The sequence below is a fragment of the Micromesistius poutassou genome (genome assembly GCF_964030765.1).
Source record: "Micromesistius poutassou genome assembly, chromosome: 8".
NCBI classification, from domain to species: Eukaryota; Metazoa; Chordata; class Actinopteri; order Gadiformes; family Gadidae; genus Micromesistius; species Micromesistius poutassou.
Genome location: NC_140278.1, coordinates 7,682,619 through 7,703,785, shown reverse-complemented (window position 1 = coordinate 7,703,785; position 21,167 = coordinate 7,682,619). Strand labels below are relative to the sequence as shown.

General features: G+C 44.2%; 2 protein-coding genes across 4 annotated transcripts; one reads left to right on the top strand and one right to left on the bottom strand.

Moving 5' to 3' along the window:
• Positions 1 to 232: 232 nt before the first annotated feature.
• Positions 233 to 13,020, top strand: fli1rs (Fli-1 proto-oncogene, ETS transcription factor-related sequence). Of its 3 annotated transcripts, none has more exons than XM_084471455.1 (10): positions 233 to 362; positions 6,292 to 6,485; positions 6,847 to 6,998; positions 7,332 to 7,535; positions 8,132 to 8,215; positions 8,641 to 8,712; positions 8,853 to 8,909; positions 9,165 to 9,212; positions 9,564 to 9,638; positions 11,856 to 13,020. In XM_084471455.1, exons 1-10 carry the CDS (start codon positions 345 to 347, stop codon positions 12,374 to 12,376), a joined length of 1,425 nt encoding a protein of 474 aa, XP_084327581.1. In that variant the 5' UTR covers positions 233 to 344; the 3' UTR covers positions 12,377 to 13,020. The 3 variants fall into 3 exon arrangements, with proteins under 3 accessions (XP_084327581.1, XP_084327582.1, XP_084327583.1); XM_084471457.1 differs by lacking the exon at positions 233 to 362 and adding an exon at positions 704 to 860; XM_084471456.1 differs by lacking the exon at positions 9,564 to 9,638.
• Positions 13,021 to 16,250: 3,230 nt separating this feature from the next.
• On the bottom strand, positions 16,251 to 20,881 carry zp3d.2 (zona pellucida glycoprotein 3d tandem duplicate 2; the record flags this gene model as incomplete). The annotated part of the gene is made up of 9 exons (XM_084471899.1): positions 16,251 to 16,268; positions 16,805 to 17,808; positions 18,071 to 18,144; positions 18,470 to 18,558; positions 18,784 to 18,883; positions 19,277 to 19,451; positions 19,535 to 19,638; positions 19,723 to 19,838; positions 20,414 to 20,881. 9 exons carry the CDS (start codon positions 20,879 to 20,881, stop codon positions 16,251 to 16,253), a joined length of 2,148 nt encoding a protein of 715 aa, XP_084328025.1.
• Positions 20,882 to 21,167: the final 286 nt, after the last annotated feature.

The window sequence follows — 21,167 nt, the reverse complement described above, 5'->3', positions numbered from 1 at the left end:
GTTTCACTTAATGTATTCAATAAATAAGGCACCGCTCTGAGCCTCAAAACTATTTAACATATGACAGGTTATGATATAAATATGACTAATAAGGATATCAGTCATAATCCAACGTTTTGAGAGACTTTTCTCCAGCATGTGAAAGCGTCTCGAGGAGGAACAAAGTTACAAGTGACTTCACTTCCCAATTTAGAGCGCGAGAGAAAAAAAGTCTTCATCCGGTCCTCTGACTGTGCGCGCGATGCTGTGCGCCAGAGGCTCGAGCGTGCAGAAGCCGAGGCCGCGTAGCGAAGAGACCCGAGCAGCCTGAGCTCCTGGATGAGAAGGACCCGCACCGCGCTCCCATGGACTGCACCATAAAGGTAGGTGTCTGGCCCGCCGGGATTCAAACCCGCAGTCTCCGGGAGCCGGGGCGTCTCGCAACTCTTTAATCTGCTTTTCCACCCACAGCTCTGAGAGGCGAGCCCCGCTCTTTCCTTCTGCTACCAAGTTTCCTCTTCCTTCCCGTTCGTGGTTGTATGTCGGCTCTAGAATAACACAACTAAACACCACACGTCTGAGAGCTGCTCACAGCCGAAGGACAACAGCGCGTCTCACTTATTGTCCTCAGTATTATTCATCACGATCCTCATTAGTATTATCAGCAGCTATCACTATTCGTTATTTGATCACACCCCGAAGATCACATTACCAATGGAAACTCACAGAGCGGCGGGAGAATTACAGATCAGAAGACTTTATGTTTTTTTTTGTGAAGCACGGAGAATAACGAACATTATGCCGGGGTGTGCGACAGGTGTCTGCGGCCCCCGGGGGCCCAGGGAGCGGCTTGGGTGGACGGGAGGAGGGGGTCTGTGGTGGTAGGCCTTTTTACGATCAACTCAACTATTATTATGAAACATTCATCCGCTAGAGTCTGAATAATCTCTTAACTTTCGTTAGGAAATAAACTCGAATGAGACGCTTTTGGATTTACAAATAGTTGAAACGAACTGTTAATAGTTATCCATAACTAAAGTTGTTTAGTATCAAATATGTCTTTTATTTTAAGTAGCCTAACTTAAGTAATGAGGATGAGGGGAAGAGACCGTTCACCAGCGACAGGCCTGATGCATAGCGGAGTTTTAGCACTCTGGCCTTTTTCGTTTTCAATTGTTTAAAACAAACGAATGATTACGAAATAATTTAGGGAAGTAAACTAAAAACGTATTTCTTTGTTCTACGGTGGAAGCACATAGGCGGTCCACTCCGAGTAGTCTCCTACTCCGTTCATTATTCAATCAATATTTAGGCCTATATATTTCATTTTCTTTGCGTTTTCGACCTTTTGTTCACGATGGTTTTGACGCGCGTCGAGTGAATTTAATTCGACCCTTTTTAAATGTAGGATGAGAGTAACAGTGATGATGATGATGATGTGTGTGTGTGTGTGTGTGTGTGTGTGTGTGTGTGTGTGTGTGTGTGTGTGTGTGTGTGTGTGTGTGTGTGTGTGTGTGCGTGGTTGGGTGGGTGCGTTATGATTTTACGCGCGCGCGTGCACCTGATTATGGCCTAATCCAGAGGAGTTATTATAAATATTAGAGATTTCGGTCAAATTTAAACCGGTATGATTCCAAATACCTACCTATTGCCTTCGTTTATGAGAAGTTTTCTTTGTTTTTGTATTATTTACTTACTTTGTTTTCTAAAAATGTATAAGGGTAAGGTTATTAAATGAGTGGTTATTATGCGTTTAGGAATTTATTATTATTATGAGACTAAAGTTATTCAAATAGTAAAGATATTATAAGAGTACAGTTATAAGATCAGTTTAAAAAAATATTAATTTGAACTTGAGTTATAAAAGAGTAACATATAAGAATGACGTTATTTAAAGAATAATGGATAGCTTTAACTCAGTTATTACATATATTTAAAAAGCCCGTTTATTTAGAGGCTAATTGTTTTAATTGTTTTTTGTATTATAGCCTACTTATTAAAAGAGTAGGCCTATCCTAGGCTACTTTGTAATATTAACCCTGTTATTCAAATAGATATTTCAAGAGTATCTTAATTTATTGTTTTAATTCAGTTATTAAAGTTATTATACGAGTATAACAGACTCAATATAAGAGGCTCAGATATTAAAAGAAAAAAGTTATTTAAAGAGTAATTTATAGTTGCCAACACGAGCGCGTCAGGTGCCGTTATCTTTCCTCCGCAGGCTTCCGGTCTCAAACCAAAACACTTCCGCACACACTTCCGCTCTGGCCCAGAACACACACCGACACACACTTCAGTAATACACACCAACACATCGGACTCCTTCGGTGCACACGGTGTTGTTGTTTGTGTGTTAAGAGCCAGAAAAGAAAATAACCAACCAACATCTTAAATGAATAGTTAATAATAATACTTAACTTATTATCATATTGAATATCATTAAGATAATACTAATACTATAGCCTACTGTCACTATTTATAATTTATTTGACAATAACACAAAATCAGTGAGTTTATTTCCAGCTAGATGTAGTTTTGAAAATAAATCAGTTCAGGAGTTTCATAGTATTGAACACAAAAAAAGTAAAACTGAACGAAGATAGAACATTTTATAAACTAAGTCAAACATTTAAAGTCACAATGTGTACGATTGAGCCCCTCCCAGTTAGCAGGAGAGACTTCTAAAACAGCATTCTGTCCACTCCAACTGGCTGTGCAACCATGTGACACCAACTAGAGTTGCTAGGCTGGCTGGGTGGTGGGAGTGGGAGGGGTTTAGGGAGAGTCCATAGTAAGATTATCGTAAACAAAGGGCTGTTCAGCATTTTTTATTCAAAGAATATATCAGTTATAGGACGTGATTTTATTGATAACATTATTGAAATCACTATCGATATGCCTTGACCAAAGTTATGTCCATTATGTAATTATGTTATGTTATATTTGATAGGGCCTACTTACCATGTACTATATATATACACCTCTCACCCAACACTCTAACCCACTAACCCAGCACTCTGACCCTCTAACGTAACACTCTTGGCACTTTCTAACACAAGAAAGTGCCATACTATATTTAACCTCGTCTGCCAGACTTCAGAAATAATTGTAGGCCTATATTCATTCATATTTGTTACAACCAATAAAGTTGCTTGAGGTGTGGTGCGTAAGCAAACATAAACTCGGGCAGAAGTAGTAAACTGTGAAACTGTTAAGTTAGAGGGTTAGAGAGTGTTGGGTTATAGAGTTAGAGGGTGTTGGGTTATAGAGTTAGAGAGTGTTGGGTTATAGAGTTAGAGTGTGTTGGGTTAGAGGATTAGAGTGTTGGGTTATAGAGTTAGAGGGTGTTGGGTTATATAGTTAGAGGGTGTTGGGTTATATAGTTAGAGAGTGTTGGGTTAGAGGATTAGAGTGTTGGGTTATAGAGTTAGAGGGTGTTGGGTTATAGAGTTAGAGGGTGTTGGGTTATAGAGTTAGAGAGTGTTGGGTTATAGAGTTAGAGGGTGTTGGGTTAGAGGATTAGAGTGTTGGGTTATAGAGTTAGAGAGTGTTGGGTTATAGAGTTAGAGAGTGTTGGGTTAGAGGGTCAGAGTGTTGGGTTAGAGGGTTAGCGAGCGCTGGGTTAGGGGGTTAGAGTGTTGGGTTAGAGGGTCAGAGTGTTGGGTTAGAGGGTCAGAGTGTTGGGTTAGAGTGTTGGGTTAGAGGGTTAGAGTGTTGGGTTAGAGGGTCAGAGTGTTGGGTTAGAGGGTTAGAGTGTTGGGTTAGAGGGTCAGAGTGTTGGGTTAGAGGGTCAGAGTGTTGGGTTAGAGGGTTAGCGAGCGCTGGGTTAGGGGGTCAGAGTGTTGGGTTAGAGGGTCAGAGTGTTGGGTTAGAGGGTCAGAGTGTTGGGTTAGAGGGTCAGAGTGTTGGGTTAGAGGGTCAGAGTGTTGGGTTAGAGGGTCAGAGTGTTGGGTTAGAGGGTCAGAGTGTTGGGCTGGGGGGTCAGAGTGTTGGGTTAGAGGGTTAAAGGATTAGAGGCTTAGCGAGTGTTGCGTGAGAGGGTTAGAGAGTGTTGGGTTAGAGATTGTCGGGTTAAGGAATACCTGTAAATTGGCGTTTGCTTGCGTTACCAAGATTCGTACCAGTTGTTTAATTCCAAATTCATTATTGTGCGTCCAGAAGGGTATCACTGGGCTAGCATTTGCTTGCTGTTAGCGGCTTCCTTTGACTTTAGAGTAACTGAAGCCTAGCACCGGTTCACTTGAGGGGAAACACTTTGAATTACTTCCCAAAGATTTCCAATGTTTTCAGAGTAGTTGCTTATTCAAAACAATCATAACTCGATTGTAGTAGTCTACAAACACAGACAATATATTTATATTGTTAAGCATACTTGCAGCAGAAAATAAGTTGGGGCAAGGCCATAGGAACAAAATTGTGTGATCACTAAGATAATTTACTTTCTGAAATCTCCAATGATGACAGCAGTGCAATCATGGTGTTTAATAAGTCAGAGTGAGTCAATTTCCACATTCAGATTTCTGTTTTGTAGTCTCCATGGAGACTGATCTGAGCTAATTTCAAATCACCAAAGCAGTGAGTATGAAATAAGTTTGTCTTTGGTCTAGGCCAGTCGAAATACAATCAACTTCTTATGAAGTATGCTGCCTGCTTTAGGGTTGAATGGTTTTGGGAAGGGTGTTGGGTTAGAGAGTTAGAAGGTAAGAGACTGAGGGGTAGAGGGATGGGGGGTTAGGGTGTGGATGTGTTAAGCTCTTTGAGACTGAAATAAGGCTTTTAGCAGAAGACTAAACTTTATGTTCTTTATGTTATGTTAAACTTTATGTTGTACTAAATAAATAAAGTAACTACATGTTCTCATGAAGCTCTTTTACTGATGCAGCTGATAAAAGTTAGATTATGTCGATTCCAAAGAGTTTGTTATGCTGTAATACATCCCAAAATATACAGTTACACAGTACATATTTTGACGTATATTTTATACTGTATGGTTTCTTATATCAACCATACTCTGTAAAGGTACATAGTTATATGTGATGTATATAAACCATAGTAAGAACGTTTTGAAAGTCAACTTGAAATGTTTTCAACTTCGGATTAAACAGGAAGTCAGTTGTGGCACAAGAGAGAGATAGAGCGCAATGGAGAGAGTGTTTGTGTAGAGAGAGAGAGAAAGATAGAGAGAGAGGAGACAGCAAGAGAGAGAGAGAGCGAGAGAGAGAGAGAGAGCAATGGAGAGAGAGAGAGAGAGAGGAGACAGCGAGAGAGAGAGAGAGAGCGAGAGAGAGAGAGAGAGAGGGAGAGAGAGAGAGAGAGAGAGAGATAGAGAGAGAGAGAGATAGTATGTGTTTGTGGTTGTGAGCACCAAAGGCGACAAGAACGTTTCAGCTTGAAGTTGCTGATTGCAGTCAGTCAACCAGCCAGTCAGTCAACCAGTCAGACAGTGTCAGGCAGGTCAGTTTCACTTCCATGGTGAGCAGGCGTGGTCAAGAGACAAGAAGAAACACTATTAGAGAGAGAGTGAGAAAGACAGAGAGAGAGAGAGAGAGAGAGAGAGAGAGAGAGAGAGAGAGAGAGAGAGAGAGAGAGAGAGAGAACAACGTTGACAAAACACACTACAAAAGCAGCCCAAGTATCAGAGTCTACTTACTTTTAATTTCCCTTATTTGGATGATAATCAGAGCATTTGATCTAAAAAAGTATGAGCAAACTGATTCACTAGTGAGAGCTGGTTCAAGAAGTCCCAACTCTGCCCCTATAGGTTGTACATGGTACTGCTTCCTGCTGCACACACAAGGGAGGGAAATGCCAACGTTGGAGTCATGAATTCATGTAAAATGTCCTCCCAGGTCGCAGGGTTGTTTTCCAGCTTTAAATGATCCCCCCCCCCCCATTTCCTCTCCGTTGGTCGGTGCCAAAAGGTTTCTGAACACATGGGCCTGGTTTCCTGTAGGTCCTCAGAAATCTCTGTACTGACGTCCAAGGACCAAAGACAATACACTTGAAAAAAACAACCCCCCACCCCCCATTACACCCACACCCACACACCCCCCCCCCCCCCCCCCACACACACACACACACACACCCTGGTAACACCCACACACACACACAAAATAGTAATCTGAAGGGATTTTTTTAACTCAAGCTCTCAGTGTATCTACTATTCAAACTACCCAAACCAACCCCTTATAGGACCCTTACTAGCGAAACAAACCTCAAATACTACTCCTATCTACCAAAAATGACCTCATACTACCGCCACCTAGCCGCCCATGCTGACCAGCCGTTCTCCTGTGCTTTTGTGAACAGGAAGCCCTGTCGGTGGTGAGTGACGACCAGTCCATCTTCGAGAACCCATACTCAGCTCCCATCATGCAGCTGAAGACTGACATGGTGTCTGCCTTTAGCCAGACCAAGCCCAGCCCCGAGCACGCAGACCCCCCCGAGTGGTCGGGCGCCGTGACCCAGAGCAGCAGGCGGGTCGAACAGGTGAACGGGAGCAGGTGAGTCCCAGCAGAGTCCGGTACACCTGGTAGACTCATCCAAACCGACATTAAGCACCTTTAATGTTCATGCAGAGCAGGTCGAGGCTGGGTACACTTCAGACCTTAGGGGTTTGAACCCAGAACCTTGCAGACCACTTCTTCTCTAAGTATAGGTCGGTAGGCCTACCAAAAATGGGTCATCATCCAGTTGGAGATGGGTGGTGGCCTGTCAGCACACTGAAACCCACAGAAAACTCTGGGCACACTGGAATTGGGGATAACGAAAGGAGCACCACTTCGGCTGTGCTCAGAGTTTGAGTTGGAGTGTTTGGTTGGACCCATCAGACGTTTGGTCTAGACTGTCCTGTTTGGGTTGCAGTCGGGCGTCCCCGGTGGACTGCAGCGTGACCAAACGCTCCAGACACAGCAGCGCCGCCGACCCTGGCCAGGTGGGCTACCAGAACTCCTATCCAGACCCGGTCCCAGCTCCTCCAATCACCACGGAGGAGAAACGAGTCATCGTCCCTGCAGGTCAGCAGCCTGGCTCACTTCTGACATTGTTACTTCTGCTCCTGTTGAGGTAGTGGGGACCTACTGACACGCTTAACCTACTCCACACTAACCACGCTTACAATACCACGCTTACAACACCAGGTCAATTTGCAGATTGGCACTCCAGGTTAATTCATTGTGTATAACACAAAACTTGACCAGTAACACCATGCTAACGATAATATGCTAACCCCTGCTATGATAATGTCTTACCCCAAGAGGCTCTTAACCACACCATGCTAACCATGCTAACCAAAGCACCCTAACCTGCCAATGCGACCGATGTGATCCCAGCTTCACCGTGTGTTTCAGACCCAGAGGTGTGGAGCCAGGACCATGTTCGCCAGTGGCTGGACTGGGCCATCAAGGAGTACGTCCTGGAGCAGCTGGACGTGCTGGTGTTCCACACGCTGGATGGGAAGGACCTCTGCAAGATGAGCAAGGAGGACATGATGCGCCTCACGTCAGCCTACAACGCAGACATTCTGTTGTCCCACCTCAACTACCTCAGACAGAGTAAGACCACAGCCCACACTCATGCTGTTTCACCATGAGTGAAGTGACAACTCTTTTCTAGTGTAAGCCAATCAGGTAACGGAAACATCATCCCAGCTTGGACACCTCAGGGATGAGGCGGGAGAGTTCTCCTTTCAGCCCTGCTAGTGAGAAGGACCAGAACATCTTTGGTCTTTCCTTTGGCCCCAGATATGACGTGGGCCGACCTACCGGAAAAGCATGATTTTGTTTCATAAATACAGGGTTGCCAACTGTCACGCATCTGGTGTGACACTCACACTCTCATGCACACGCAACAAATGTCACGCCAAAAAAAACAACAACTCTGGTTCATTTTCTGTAGATGACTTGACTAGACCAGACCGCTATATATGAGCGCTATATAGCAGCGGCGTTATAGCCACCACCCCCCCCCCCCCCCAGAGTCTCACAGCCAAAAACCCAAAGTTGGCAACCCTGTAAATATATTCACATATAATTTGGAATGGAAATGTCTTCTCCAGTTTATAATAAATTGAAAACACAGGTCCGCCCATCTGTCTCCATTTGTCTACAGTGTGATGGTAACTGTTTCTATGGTCACTGTGTTTCTGCAGGTAGTCCAACCTTCTCCTACACCTCTGCTGCCACCAACCCCACTACCCCCAGCCCCCAGCAGTCCCGGGTCCAGATCAAAGCAGGTACCCTCTCCTGACCCTCTAACCCCAACCCCCAACAACTCACCCTAAGGTTTGTTATGTCCTCTCTAAATGCCATTAGCCGGCGAATACATTGTACGGTATTCAGTAGTAGTTCATAGTAAATGGTATGTAATACAACGTGAGCTCGCTAGTACTACAATAACTGCTATCTGTATGAAACAGGCTTGTATATTTCAAGGCTGTGTTACTCAGAACAAACAGTCTACAACTCAACAACCCCCTTCAGACAGGAAACAGCTGCGCCCGCACAGGATGCAGAGGCTAGCAGTAGACGATCGGACACAAATTGCTGATATCTCCGCTTCTTCACAGAGTCCTACTTTATACCTGCACAACCTCTTCCATGAAATGTGAAGTTTGTGTTTTTGATGTTGTTGTTGGTGTTGTTTTTTTGGTTTGTACAGAAAACAGTTTTGACGAGATTAGTCGCAGTAGAAGCAGCTGGCAGAACAACCCCATGGCTGCTGCACCAAAAGGTGAGATGATCATTATAATAATATTACTAACAAAATGAATTGAACTACTTTATCAATAATAATTGGAATAGGAATAAAAATAATAATTAATGCACATGGGTATTGCTTGGTAACTAGCTAACTATGCCCTCTGACCGCAGCTCCTCCTCTGGACCATCAGCACAGCAGCCGGGAACCAGCAGCCAGGATGACCCAGGGTAAGACACCCCCAGTACCGACTATTCACCCAGCTTAGTCGTGACGTACAACCTTCTAACTCGCCTACAACCTCCTAAATGAACAACAACCGACCATATTGACCTACGACTCCCCAGTCTTGGCCTTTGTCCCCCTAGTCATACCCTACAACCCCAGTACTAAACATATTGTTCTACTGTTATCCTTAACATGTTCAAGGGAGAGCTCATCAACAAAACTGATTAATAATGATTTCTTTTCTTTTCCATTACCAGACCCATACCAGACATTAGGACCCATCAGCAGTCGATTAGCCAATCCAGGTAAGCATTAGCCTAGCACACAAGCTAACTCAGGAATACATGAACCTACATTAGCATAATGACTACTTAACCCAGGTTAAAATGAGCCAACCTAGTGGCTAACCTAGGTAAGAATAAGCCTATCTAACCTAGCCACTAGCGTATCCAGGAGAGCATTAACCTACGTTAGAATTGGCCTCGCTACCCTGGCTGCTAGTTCAAGGCTGGCAATAGCATCAAAGTACAAGTACAAAATTGGGGCCTTAGCACCTTGATTTGGCGAAACCTACGAGACGGCAAACAAATGAAGGAGAGTTTGGCCCGGAGGCTTCAGTCAGGATAACTGGTCTGTCTGGTTCCTCCTCCTCCCAGAAGAAGCCCTGGTCTCCTCCACCAACCCCACCTCCTCCTCCAGGCTCCCCGACCCCAGGACTCACAGGCCTGGGGGTACGTTTTCTAGAAGCTTCCATAGTCCCTAACCCTGACCCCTCACCCAAAACCTGCCCCTAACCCTAGAGCAGACCCCTAACGTTGTTAACGTTGTGCTCCATGTCCCTTCCACCAGACAGCAATGACCTTTAAACAAGAACAACATTTTGTGAATCACAGTGCTGGCTTTGAAGGGATATTTCTCTTGAAAAAGACCTGGGAACCTCAGTGGAGAAATAGGAGTGGATTTAAAGTTTACTTAATGGGAGTGAACTCAAGCCTTTAGATCAACATTCATGCTTACCTTGCAACATCAGCATTTTACAATCTATTAAAGTATGTACATTTGGATGCATTCAACATGGACGATTTACATCATTTAGATGCTTTCATCCAAAAGTAAATGCAAACCATATTGCAGTTACTATAAAAACGTTGACTACTCCTAGACCAGGGGCCGTATTCACAAAGAATCTTAGGGCTAAAAGTAGGTCATAAGTGGCAAATTTAGGAGTAACTCCTAAAAATAATGGGCGTGTCAGTCTTAAATTTAGGACTCCTAACTTTTTTCACTAAGAGCAATTCACAAAGTAGCACCTAAGTCTAGGAGAGCTTAAAAGTCCTCGAGAGGACTCCTAACTCAGTAAGACCTATTCACAAAGAATCGGAAAATGGCTGCGAGACTAAATGTTTTGGAGACAATGGAAGACTGTGAATTGATAAGGCGATATAGGCAAAATCGTGAGGGTATCAAACTTGTTGTGGAATTAGTGAATAACACTCCGATATTTAGCAACAGGGAAAATGCAACTTTGCAATGACGACGATTTAGGAATATCGCAACCATCAGTGATGGTTAAAACACACGGGGGCAATGTTACAAATGTAGGCTACCTTTAATCATCCTTAATTATTTAATATATAAATATAAATAAATCACTTAACCCATCATTATTTGTCTCATGTATTAATAGTAATACAACACTTTAATCATCATTATTTATTTCAAATAAAAATAAATGGTTTGAAGTAAAAAATAATAGGCCTATAACTACTCTTACTTATGATTACTATCTAATCATTTATTGTAAGATCATTTATTGTATTGAGTTTATAATCTTCTCAGTCGGGAGTCGGACCAGTTGGGCTTTCGCTTGCGTTTCACGTTGTCTTCTCCTTCATTCATCATGATAGGAGGACTTGAACGGTGGTATGGTCTGATATTTAAAGTGTTTAGTGACGTAGCCATGGGTGTGCCTGGGACACCCAAGCGTGGTCCTGGCACACCTAAATATTTTGAGAATTAATTCATTACAAAGATTTCTTTCGATTTAAAGCAAAATGTGACAGAAACCCCCCTATTGGATTTTGCGATTATATCCATACATTTCATTCCCCCATGTACAGCGTGGAGTGATTTAGTGGAGAGCCAGGGCTGCTTTCAGGATCGTCGTATCGATCGCTCCGGACCCTGGACACTTGCAGCAGTTATTCTAACAGCGTTCCGGTAAATCACCGTGAACTTAAGGCCACCCAAACTCTCACAGGCGCACCTTAATTACAATCTCTGGCTACGCCCAAACTTTAAGTGCTGGAAATATGCTCATTGGATAATAGTTTGCAGGGTGCTTTTAATTACTTCCTTGATATAATGCAATTTACGTATTTTATTGTTTGCTTTGGCTCTCTTTTTAACGTGCATACAACGTCATTATCGTGGTCTTCACAAACTTATCATCATGCGTGTATTCTGCTAACTGCACTGTCCATAACTGTTTGATAGGACTTCATTTGTAGCCTAGGCTATTTCCTTATTTTTCGTTGATTTAGTGGGCTTGTTTGTGGGAAGTTGCGAATGAGTTTCACGGAGACCGCCGGCACTCAACAGCCAATCACCGTACTGACCGCTTCAAAACTCATGCACGAGAATCGACGTAAGGGGGCGTTAGGGGGCGTTACTCTTAGTTCACTCTTAGTGATTTATCCTTAGTATGAGTAGGTCTCAGCTTTTAAGAAAAAACTCCTACGTAAAATGTTTTAGCGCGAGTTAGGAGCACTCCTAGCGGTAAGATAAAAAGCTTTGTGAATACGGCCCCAGTTTTCCAAAGTTTCCAAAATGGTGCAGAGAAAGGAATCCGAGACCAAGGTAGAAAGTATTGAATAAACCGTATATCAGACAATGCATAGCCTGATAACCAGTTTTCATGCTAAATGTCAGAGTGTTTGCTGTGTCAGGCTCAGGACAGATCCAGCTGTGGCAGTTTCTGCTGGAGCTGCTGTCGGACAGCAACAACGCCACCATCATCACCTGGGAGGGAACCAATGGAGAGTTCAAGATGACCGACCCGGACGAGGTGGCCAAGCGCTGGGGCGAGCGCAAGAGCAAACCCAACATGAACTATGACAAGCTGAGCCGTGCGCTGCGCTACTACTACGACAAGAACATCATGACCAAGGTGCATGGCAAGCGCTACGCCTACAAGTTTGACTTCCACGGCATCTCACAGGCCCACCAGAACCACTCGGCGGAGGGCGGTATGGGAAAGTACCAGACAGACATGTCGTACACTCAGCCGTACCACAGCCACCAGCCCAAACTCAACTTCATGGCTGCCCATCCAGCACCCATGCCTGTGTCCCCAGGAAGTTACTTCCCGGGCACGCCCTACTGGAACTCCCCCAACAGCTCCTTGTACACCGGGACAGCCATGCCACGCCACCCCCCCACCCACCCCCACCTCAGCTCTTACTACTGAGAACCCTGGCCCTTTAAGGTCCAGAACCCAACTTAGACCTGAATTCTTAAACTGTGGGGTTGGGACCCAAAATGGGTTGTGATCGAGTTGGAAGTGGTTTGCGGCTTGACAACGCATAGACCACTCCGAAAACTCTGAGTACAAGGGTCACCAATTCCGGTATACTCTGAGTGTTCTTTGGTTGGGTCCCATGGATACACTTAAATGGTCTTTTGGGTCCCGAGATGAAAAGTTTAGTGAACCCGTGGTCCAGACTATAGACACAACCATCCAGAATGCATCCGATTGGAGGGATCCCCTGAAATGAAGGTGAACCGACGCTATGGTTTCCTGTAAATGTATTTTTTATGAGAATACGAAGAATGAACGAGTTCAGATCAATCGTACCACAAGTTCTCCTGAGCTGTGGAGTACCTGTCATATAAGTAGCCTACTAGTAGTCAGGTGACAGTGATAATTGTGTTTCTTTTTCCTTTCCTTTTGACAGTTATAACTTGTAAAGACTGCTTATAACAGGAGTGCTTCTTATCGTTTTATATTCACTTGCCTGGTTTTTGTAAAGATTTCATTGTACAGAATGTTTCATACAATTTAGTAATAAAACATTTTTAGGCATAAACCCAATAAAGATTATACCTGTACTGCATTGTCTCAAAATAATCATTTAGAATTATCAGTCTGATATCAGCCGTTTAAGGTTTCAATATTGGCTGCGTTTCAGATCGCCTGCATTTGAACACATGCATGCACGAGACTTGAGAAGATCTGCCGGAACTAGTCAGAAACACATCAAGTTCCTACCACGTCAAGTCAGACACAGGTGCACTTCTCGTAGTTTGAACAAAGAAGATGGCCCACCGAGTAAATAAGTAATCACAATGGAGGTCAACTTTTCTGCAGCAAAAGGATTTTGTTTGCCAACTGTACTTTCATTGAAAAAGTCTGAAGCCCCTTTCTTTAAAAAAAATAACATGAGTGACAAAGTGAAAGTTCACAAAGTCGTCTATTTTTAATAAGCATAGTTTGGGAGAGGGCACGCCTCTTCGAGAGGAGTTATGTAATTTCTCACATGGGAAATTCCACGTGGTAATAGAGTGCAATAGTGTGGTTCCCAAAGTAAAAATCCCATTCATTTTCATCATAGAGATTTTGATTAAAAGCCTTAATGTCGTAACCATCCAAATTATACATACTACGCCCCGTTATATTGTGAATCGATGGTATTTGCTCCTGTAGAAGCCACACGTTAATCGGGGCAACATCTAGTTTTTTAGAAAAACATGTTTTATTCGCAATGTCACAACGCCACTACACTACCCATAAGTCCTGAAGTGTGACATGACGTCTCTGATTTGTGGAGCTCGTCATTACCAGGAAACGTTTACTGCACCCGCGAAAGTGAATGACTGCTACTGCTACCAGAGCCGTCTACTATGGGGACAAATGTAAATGTAAATGTACTTTATTTATACAGCCCTTTACAACAATCCTTTCGGAGTACCAAAGTGCTTTACATAGTGTAACAATAAAAAGACAGAAGCAGAAATAAAAACAATTTAAAAACAATAAAAACAGTGAGAGCAATAAAATACAGCAAAGTCAAATAAAATAAAATAAGATAAAAGCGCCATCGTGCTACTGGGTATTAAAAGCCATCCTAAATAAGTAGGTTTTTAGCCTGGATTTAAAAAGGCCCGGGTCCGAGATGAGACGCATCTCGGTGGGGAGCTTGTTCCAGAGCCTGGGAGCAGCGACGGAAAAGGCTCGGTCACCCCAGTGTTTATATTTTGATCTGGGCACTTCCAGTACAATACCTATTAGACACTCTGCTGCTACTGAACTCGATCGCTTACCACAGCAACCATGATTTATATTGATGGAAAGCAAGAGTTGTGGTTAGGAGGTAGATGAAATGAGCTGTAATGGTTGAAAAATATGTTGATATAGAATATATGATAAAAATAAAAGTACAAATATATGGCACTAGCAGTGCTTTTTAGTAATTTGGGTAGTATCAAAGCAAAGGAATACATAATGTTGAATGAATACGTAACTGGAATCCAGGACTGAATTCACATATATTAAAAACGAGTAACTACGAGCTATTACGTGGTGACCGCAGACAGCAAAGGGACATACTATGTCGATGACAACGCTATACACTATATAAAACACTAACATACACACACACACACACACACACACACTAACACACATATAATATATGACACAACTTTTTTAACAATATAAACAATATAATAATGACAAAGGTTATAAGATGTAAGAAAAGCACTAAACTATTGGGTTGGAACCTTGCGAAAAGGTCCGCAATGGTTTATGGGATGAGGAGTTCCTCCCTCGTTCACAAAAAGAATGTACACAGTCTTGTACCTTTGCCTTTTCTTCCATTTTCCAAATTATTTTTTGCCCCGAATCAAACGTATTCTGGTTACGATTACCTTGACAATTGGCTTGGTTCCAGCATTAAAACTCTTTATAGAACGATTTTACGAAAAGTGGACGGTGAAAATGCATGGGAAATTTACTTCCGGAACCAGAGCTGTTAAAAAAGGGTGCGGTCACTGTTACGCTCTATTCCAACCAACTAGGGCAACGTTTTGATATGTTGAGGGCAGCGTCTTATGTCTGCATTTATTTGAGACCATGGCTGTTTCCCAATGGGAAGGAAGCATGCTCAACGGCCGCCCTTTTAAGGACGCTACATCATAGAACGCCAAGCACTGTTCTAATGTTGAGAACACTTGGAAATATTTTGTGCGTATTGCTTTTTATAGATTCATCATGTAAATGCAAAAAATTAAGCTTAAAGACCTGTGCAATTCTTTTCAAATGTTTTTACAACGAAATGATAGGCTATATTTTGCATGGATTGATTTGTTTTAATATGTACGTAGCTGGTGTTTAAACAAAATACTGTCGCCAATAACAATTTCAACTATTCCAATTTACCACCGGAGCCGTATTAAGCAGAAGCAGAAGTGCTTCCACACTAGCTAGTCGTTCCAAACTCAAGCCATGTGACATGTCACATAGGGAAGTTATCACCAGTATTTCTTATGTTTTTTTTATCCCAGAATGCATTATGTTATGCGAGGCAACGCAACGCATGCTTGATCTGAAACTCACCTAATGAAAAGAGTGAGCCAGGTCTTGGTGTATTCACTTTTTACACTGTAAAATACATGAATTAGACACGTTTGAGATTCCTATGAAATAAGATACTTTAGTATGCAACTTGTTGCTCCTTTAGTGGAAAATGTCAAGATTCTTTAGTATGCAACATGCTTAATGTATTCCAGAGATCATTTAGTGTAGTGTTTCTTAAACCATGGGTTGGGATAAAAAAATATGGTCATGATCCAGAAAATGCACAGAGCACTCCGGAATTGGTGATCCTGTGCTGTGTTCCGATATCCATACTTACTATACTTTGAGTACGTAGGGCAATCCAATTATGATCGGGGCAAAAAAAAAAAAAAGGTACTTAAAGGACCCGGATGGTGTACTCAAAACGGTGAAAATGTGTGAGTGTGGATCGATGTACACATTTCATACACATGCGTAAAGGATTCACCGTTCAAAGCGGGATGTTTATTGCGGGGGAGGAGCCGCGGCGGCAATTTCAATCGTAATTTCCGGTCAGTGCACCATGGAGTATTTGATTTGGAACAACACTGACATCTGAAAATCAGCACACTTAGTGAGTGCGGATAGTGTTCTACGTTTAAGTGTACTCATTGAAGTATGGATATCGGAACACAGCACTAGAGTTTCCGGAGTGTGTGATTGAAATTGTATTTTGGGTCCCAAGATTAAAATGTGTAAGAGGCCCTGCTGTAAAATTAAGTTACCCTTAGTACAGCGCCCTCTTCTGCACAAAGCAAGGCATGCCACTTTAATGCAAAAGAGCAACAGATACGAAAACGAAAAGCGAAAAGAGTTTTATTTGTCCAAACCAAAGAAAGTTTCAAATATTCTGTGCGGTTCAACACCAAAACGCTCTAGAACATCCTCAACTCCCTCAGAACCCTTCATGACCTTTCCAGCAACACCAGAACCTTTCACGGCATCCTTCTCTCCACTAAATACGTTCAAAACCACCTCAGGACCCTTCAGACCATCCCTTACTGTCTCAGGACCCTTCAGACCCTCCCTTACTGTCTTAGGACCCTTCAGACCATTCCTTACTGTCTCAGGACCCTTCAGACCCTCCCTTACTGTCTTAGGACCCTTCAGACCATTCCTTACTGTCTCAGGACCCTTCAGACCATCCCTTACTGTCTCAGGACCCTTCAGATTCTCCCTTACTGTCTCAGGACCCTTCAGAACCTTCAGACCATTCCTTACTGTCTCAGGACCCTTCAGACCATTCCTTACTGTCTCAGGACCCTTCAGACCATCCCTTACTGTCTCGGGACCCTTCAGACCCTCCCTTACTGTCTTGGGACCCTTCAGAACCTCCTTGACTCCAGACTGCTTCCGAACCTCCTTGACTCCACCAGACTGCTTCCGAACCCCCTTGACTCCACCCGAATCCTTCAGAACCCCCTTGACTCCACCCGAACCCTTCAGAACCTCCTTGACTCCACCAGACTGCTTCCGAACCTCCTTGACTCCACCCGAACCCTTTCGAACCTCCTTGACTCCACCCGAACCCTTCAGAACCCCCTTGACTCCACCCGAACCCTTCAGAACCCCCTTGACTCCACCCGAACCCTTCAGAACCCCCTTGACTCCACCCGAACCCTTTCGAACCTCCTTGACTCCACCCGAACCCTTCAGAACCCCCTTGACTCCACCCGAACCCTTCAGAACCCCCTTGACTCCACCCGAACCCTTCAGAACCCCCTTGACTCCACCCGAACCCTTCAGAACCCCCTTGACTCCACCCGAACCCTTTCGAACCTCCTTGACTCCACCCGAATCCTTCAGAACCCCCTTGACTCCACCCGAACCCTTCAGAACCCCCTTGACTCCACCCGAACCCTTTCGAACCTCCTTGACTCCACCCGAACCCTTCAGAACCCCCTTGACTCCACCCGAACCCTTTCGAACCTCCTTGACTCCACCCGAACCCTTCAGAACCCCCTTGACTCCACCAGACTGCTTCCGAACCTCCTTGACTCCACCCGAACCCTTCAGAACCTCCTTGACTCCACCCGAATCCTTCAGAACTTGACCATCAACACTGGAACCCCTCAGAACTTTCTCTGGCCACTCCCACTTTGGGGCATATACATTCACAGGACTGACTGCAGCGGCATCTTGTTGGGAAGTTCTAAATTTGGTCATCATCCTGACTGTTGTCGGTGTCATGGTGGTAGCTGCGGTCGTGTAGATGTTCTTCTTGGCATGGGCAGAAGGTTTGCCTCTGCGCTCCACGGTCCAGGATCGGCTCCTTACCATCATGTCTGGAATTCAGAGTAAATTCGGTTACTTCTGAGGTTGTGCTGCTAGGGTAAAGTTATATTGTAATCCTTCCCTCTAGGAAACCGTGACACATTTAAAGTTTTACAGCTAAAATCCACACGTAAAAAAATACCCAAAATATGTAGAATAGGACACGTAAAACAATTGCCTGCCGTATCGTTTACATCAAATCAGATGGTTTGAGCAGATTCTCCAGTACAACATTAAGCAGGTATGTTTGTAACTGGGTCACAGATAACCCACCTGATGAGGGGGCAGAGCTACAACTGGTCTCACAGCAGAAACACACCGACTCCAGACCAGACACCTCCTTCCACCTGAACACAAAACCGTCAAACCCTTTCAGCTTCTTACCCTTTAGACACAACCTGAATTAAATGGAATCTGTGGGACATGATGTCATGATGTGATGGATTCCTTTGCAGTAAATATAATACAGAGCAGTTGATTTGGGGCCCAAGACAAACCAAAAATCCAAATTTGAGCTCTTGACAAATAACACCAGCTCCATCATTTACTATGTTACCGTGCATATAAAAACGGACATGCCTCTACAATAATGTAAACAAAACACATGAATGACTGGCTGGCTATTGGCCTCCCTGGACCCTGGGTAATAAACCATTTCCCCGTGGAGCATACCGTGCAGATGCAGAGTCGTAGTTACAGGCCTTGGCTGTAGGAGTCACTGTGGAGTCAGCTGTTGACATGGAACAGTGCATGTACATGGGCTGTGAGGGGACAAAAGGAATGCCTTACAAGCTAAACCAAGTCCTACACCCAAACCAAGTCATAAACAAGTATACACAGAAACCAAGTCCTACACTAAAACTAACTCTTGACCAGTGTACTCATTTCCATAAAACATCCATTCTCCAGGTCTATCTGTATCTGACAGATTATCTGGCCAACAGTGTTCTCACCTGGCCAGTGTTCTCGCCTGGCTAACAGCTCACCTGGACTGTAGCATCCAACAGGAAGGCGTCCACAATGAACCTCACCCTGTTCTTACTGGACGGAATGAATCGGGAACGACCGATCTCTTTGCCCATACACCTATGAAGTCAAAAACCTTTCATTATCCCATCAATGGGACTGGGGGCAGACTGTAAGTTGTGTACAATTAAAGCTGCTGTAGGTAAGATTTTAGAGTTGGACAGCCAGAGAGAAAAGAACAAGGTTTTGAAAATGAACCACCCTCAAAAAATATTCACTCCCTCTCTATGTTTCTTCAACATTGAGACATTGTGATTTCAGCCTGTGATTGAAGGAATAGATGCCCTGATTGGTCAGAAATGGGGAGCCATCTAAAAAGGCCTCATAACGAGTGAACCAGAACAGTTATTAGCATTTTACTACCTATAGAAGGTTAATACATTACACTCAAACTATAGCTCTTCAATCTTGCCATCGGCACGTTTAAGTTGAAAAGTTGAATGGAAAAAATACCCAAAATTGTCCACGATGGAGAGCCTGGGCGTGGAGGTGGCCGAGGGCCCCAAGGTGGCATGACAGCTCTGGGCGTACAGCTGTCTGCCTGGAGCCAGGCTCCGAGCCACCACCTCAAAGAACATGGGCTTCCCCAGGACATAGTGCTCCCAGGGGGCCAGCCGTTCCCACCTGGCTACACACACAGTACATTTAACCAGTTAATTAATTTGCTGTTTACATGCTAGGCTCCATGTGTTGGTAGTTAAACTCAGACACCATTCCGAGGAGTCAGGATGATGTCTTCCCTGCTGGTCATCGGTATGAACACCCCTTGCGTCTCCATTTTTGGGATGTAACCTATTTTATAAGAGTAGTGGTACCTGGAACAGACATAGTGGTTCAGCTTTCGGATGGACGTGGTGACTAAAACTTTTTCATCGGATGCATTCACAACATCTTCTTACCGGTCGTATTGACACGAAACTGGCCACGTGAACGGTATGACTGTTCTGATCTGCCCCAGGGGGGCCGGCGGGTCGTAGATAAGGGTGTTGGAATAAACTATCTGGTTGTTGATCACCTGGTTCCGGAAAAACAATTTATGCAGTGATCCCTTTGTATGGTACGCCGGTAAGTCCGACTCTGCTCTAGTGAGAACGTGACGTCATTTCCTGGCTTGCAGCACTTATTGCATTCCCGTTTCTCATTGGCTAGTCATTGTTAGCTACATTAGCCTCTTTAGCAAACCAGTTTGAAAACAAACAACACCACAACTTTACATATTGCACGCACAGCAAGAACGTGCAATGCATGAATTGGTGACCGGAATAGTAGCAATGTAATCAAGTGTGTAAGAGGATTTAAAATGACATTAAAATGACCAACGTGGTACAAATACAAAGAAAATCAATCTCTTTACAGGTACAGCCATCTTTGTTGTCAAGTCGTACGATCAGCCTCACTGAACTTGGTATACTCTCAGAATCACGAGTGGGGCTGACCAAAAGAGGGCGTTCCTCCGTGAAATGCCGCAAGAAAACTTGGAGATTTACACCTTACGACTCGTACGGGCGGGCAATGGATCGCAGCATAAGTTAAAAGTTCAGATCAAACCTGCCCTGAAAACTGAACTCAGCAAGCGGAAATCTTAATTACCTTCCGGACAGTTCGACACTGGTTGAATCTTATTTCTAAATTGATAAACTCTCCAGTAGGCCTAGATCCGGTAGGTCGACAAGTACCGAGGGAGAGATGAGACGCTGATCCACCCGAACCCAAAGCACTTGTGTGGACCTTCACGGTCATCTTGTCCCCGTCACAGTGCGTGTGTATACCACCGGGCTCAAGTGCAGCGGCGGGCGGGTCAGGCGTCGGAGTAACCGGAAGGAGAAGATCTCGGACCCGGGGGGGAAGCGGCTCGGAGCCGGTGCCGCGTGATGGTGCGAAATGTTCCGGGGGGAGCAGCGGGTTCCTGAAATGAAGCATGCCAGGCATGTGGAGGTAGGACCTGGGCAGGATCTGATCACCGGAGCTCTTCCTAGACCTTCTGGATGTTTCTGTTGCTCCAGCGGAAAGCAACCACATCAAAAGCGTAACGACCTTGAGAATAACAGCGGACCCCATAGCACGTGGACAGGTATGTTGCACTCAGGTACGATCAAGCACGCAGGACTTGCTGACGTCAAGGGTCTCATTAATAACACCTTCTGGCGGGAAACGGTCCCTAATTGGCGCCACGATAGGCATACGGAGGAGGTTGAAACTATCATTGCGTCTCGACTTCTAGCAACCATTATGGGATGCCTTTCACGTAAAACACAATAGCGTTGATAGTCCTATTTTTATCATATATATTATAAATGCGACATAATGTAGGGCTAACCATGGTTAAATTAAATCTGAGGGCACA

Bases quoted from the DNA above. Each gene is read 5' to 3' on its own strand.
- fli1rs (XM_084471455.1), top strand. The intron at 8,713-8,852 runs GTGAGATGATCA...CTCTGACCGCAG, and splicing joins CATGGCTGCTGCACCAAAAG to CTCCTCCTCTGGACCATCAG. The intron at 8,910-9,164 runs GTAAGACACCCC...TTCCATTACCAG, and splicing joins AGCAGCCAGGATGACCCAGG to ACCCATACCAGACATTAGGA.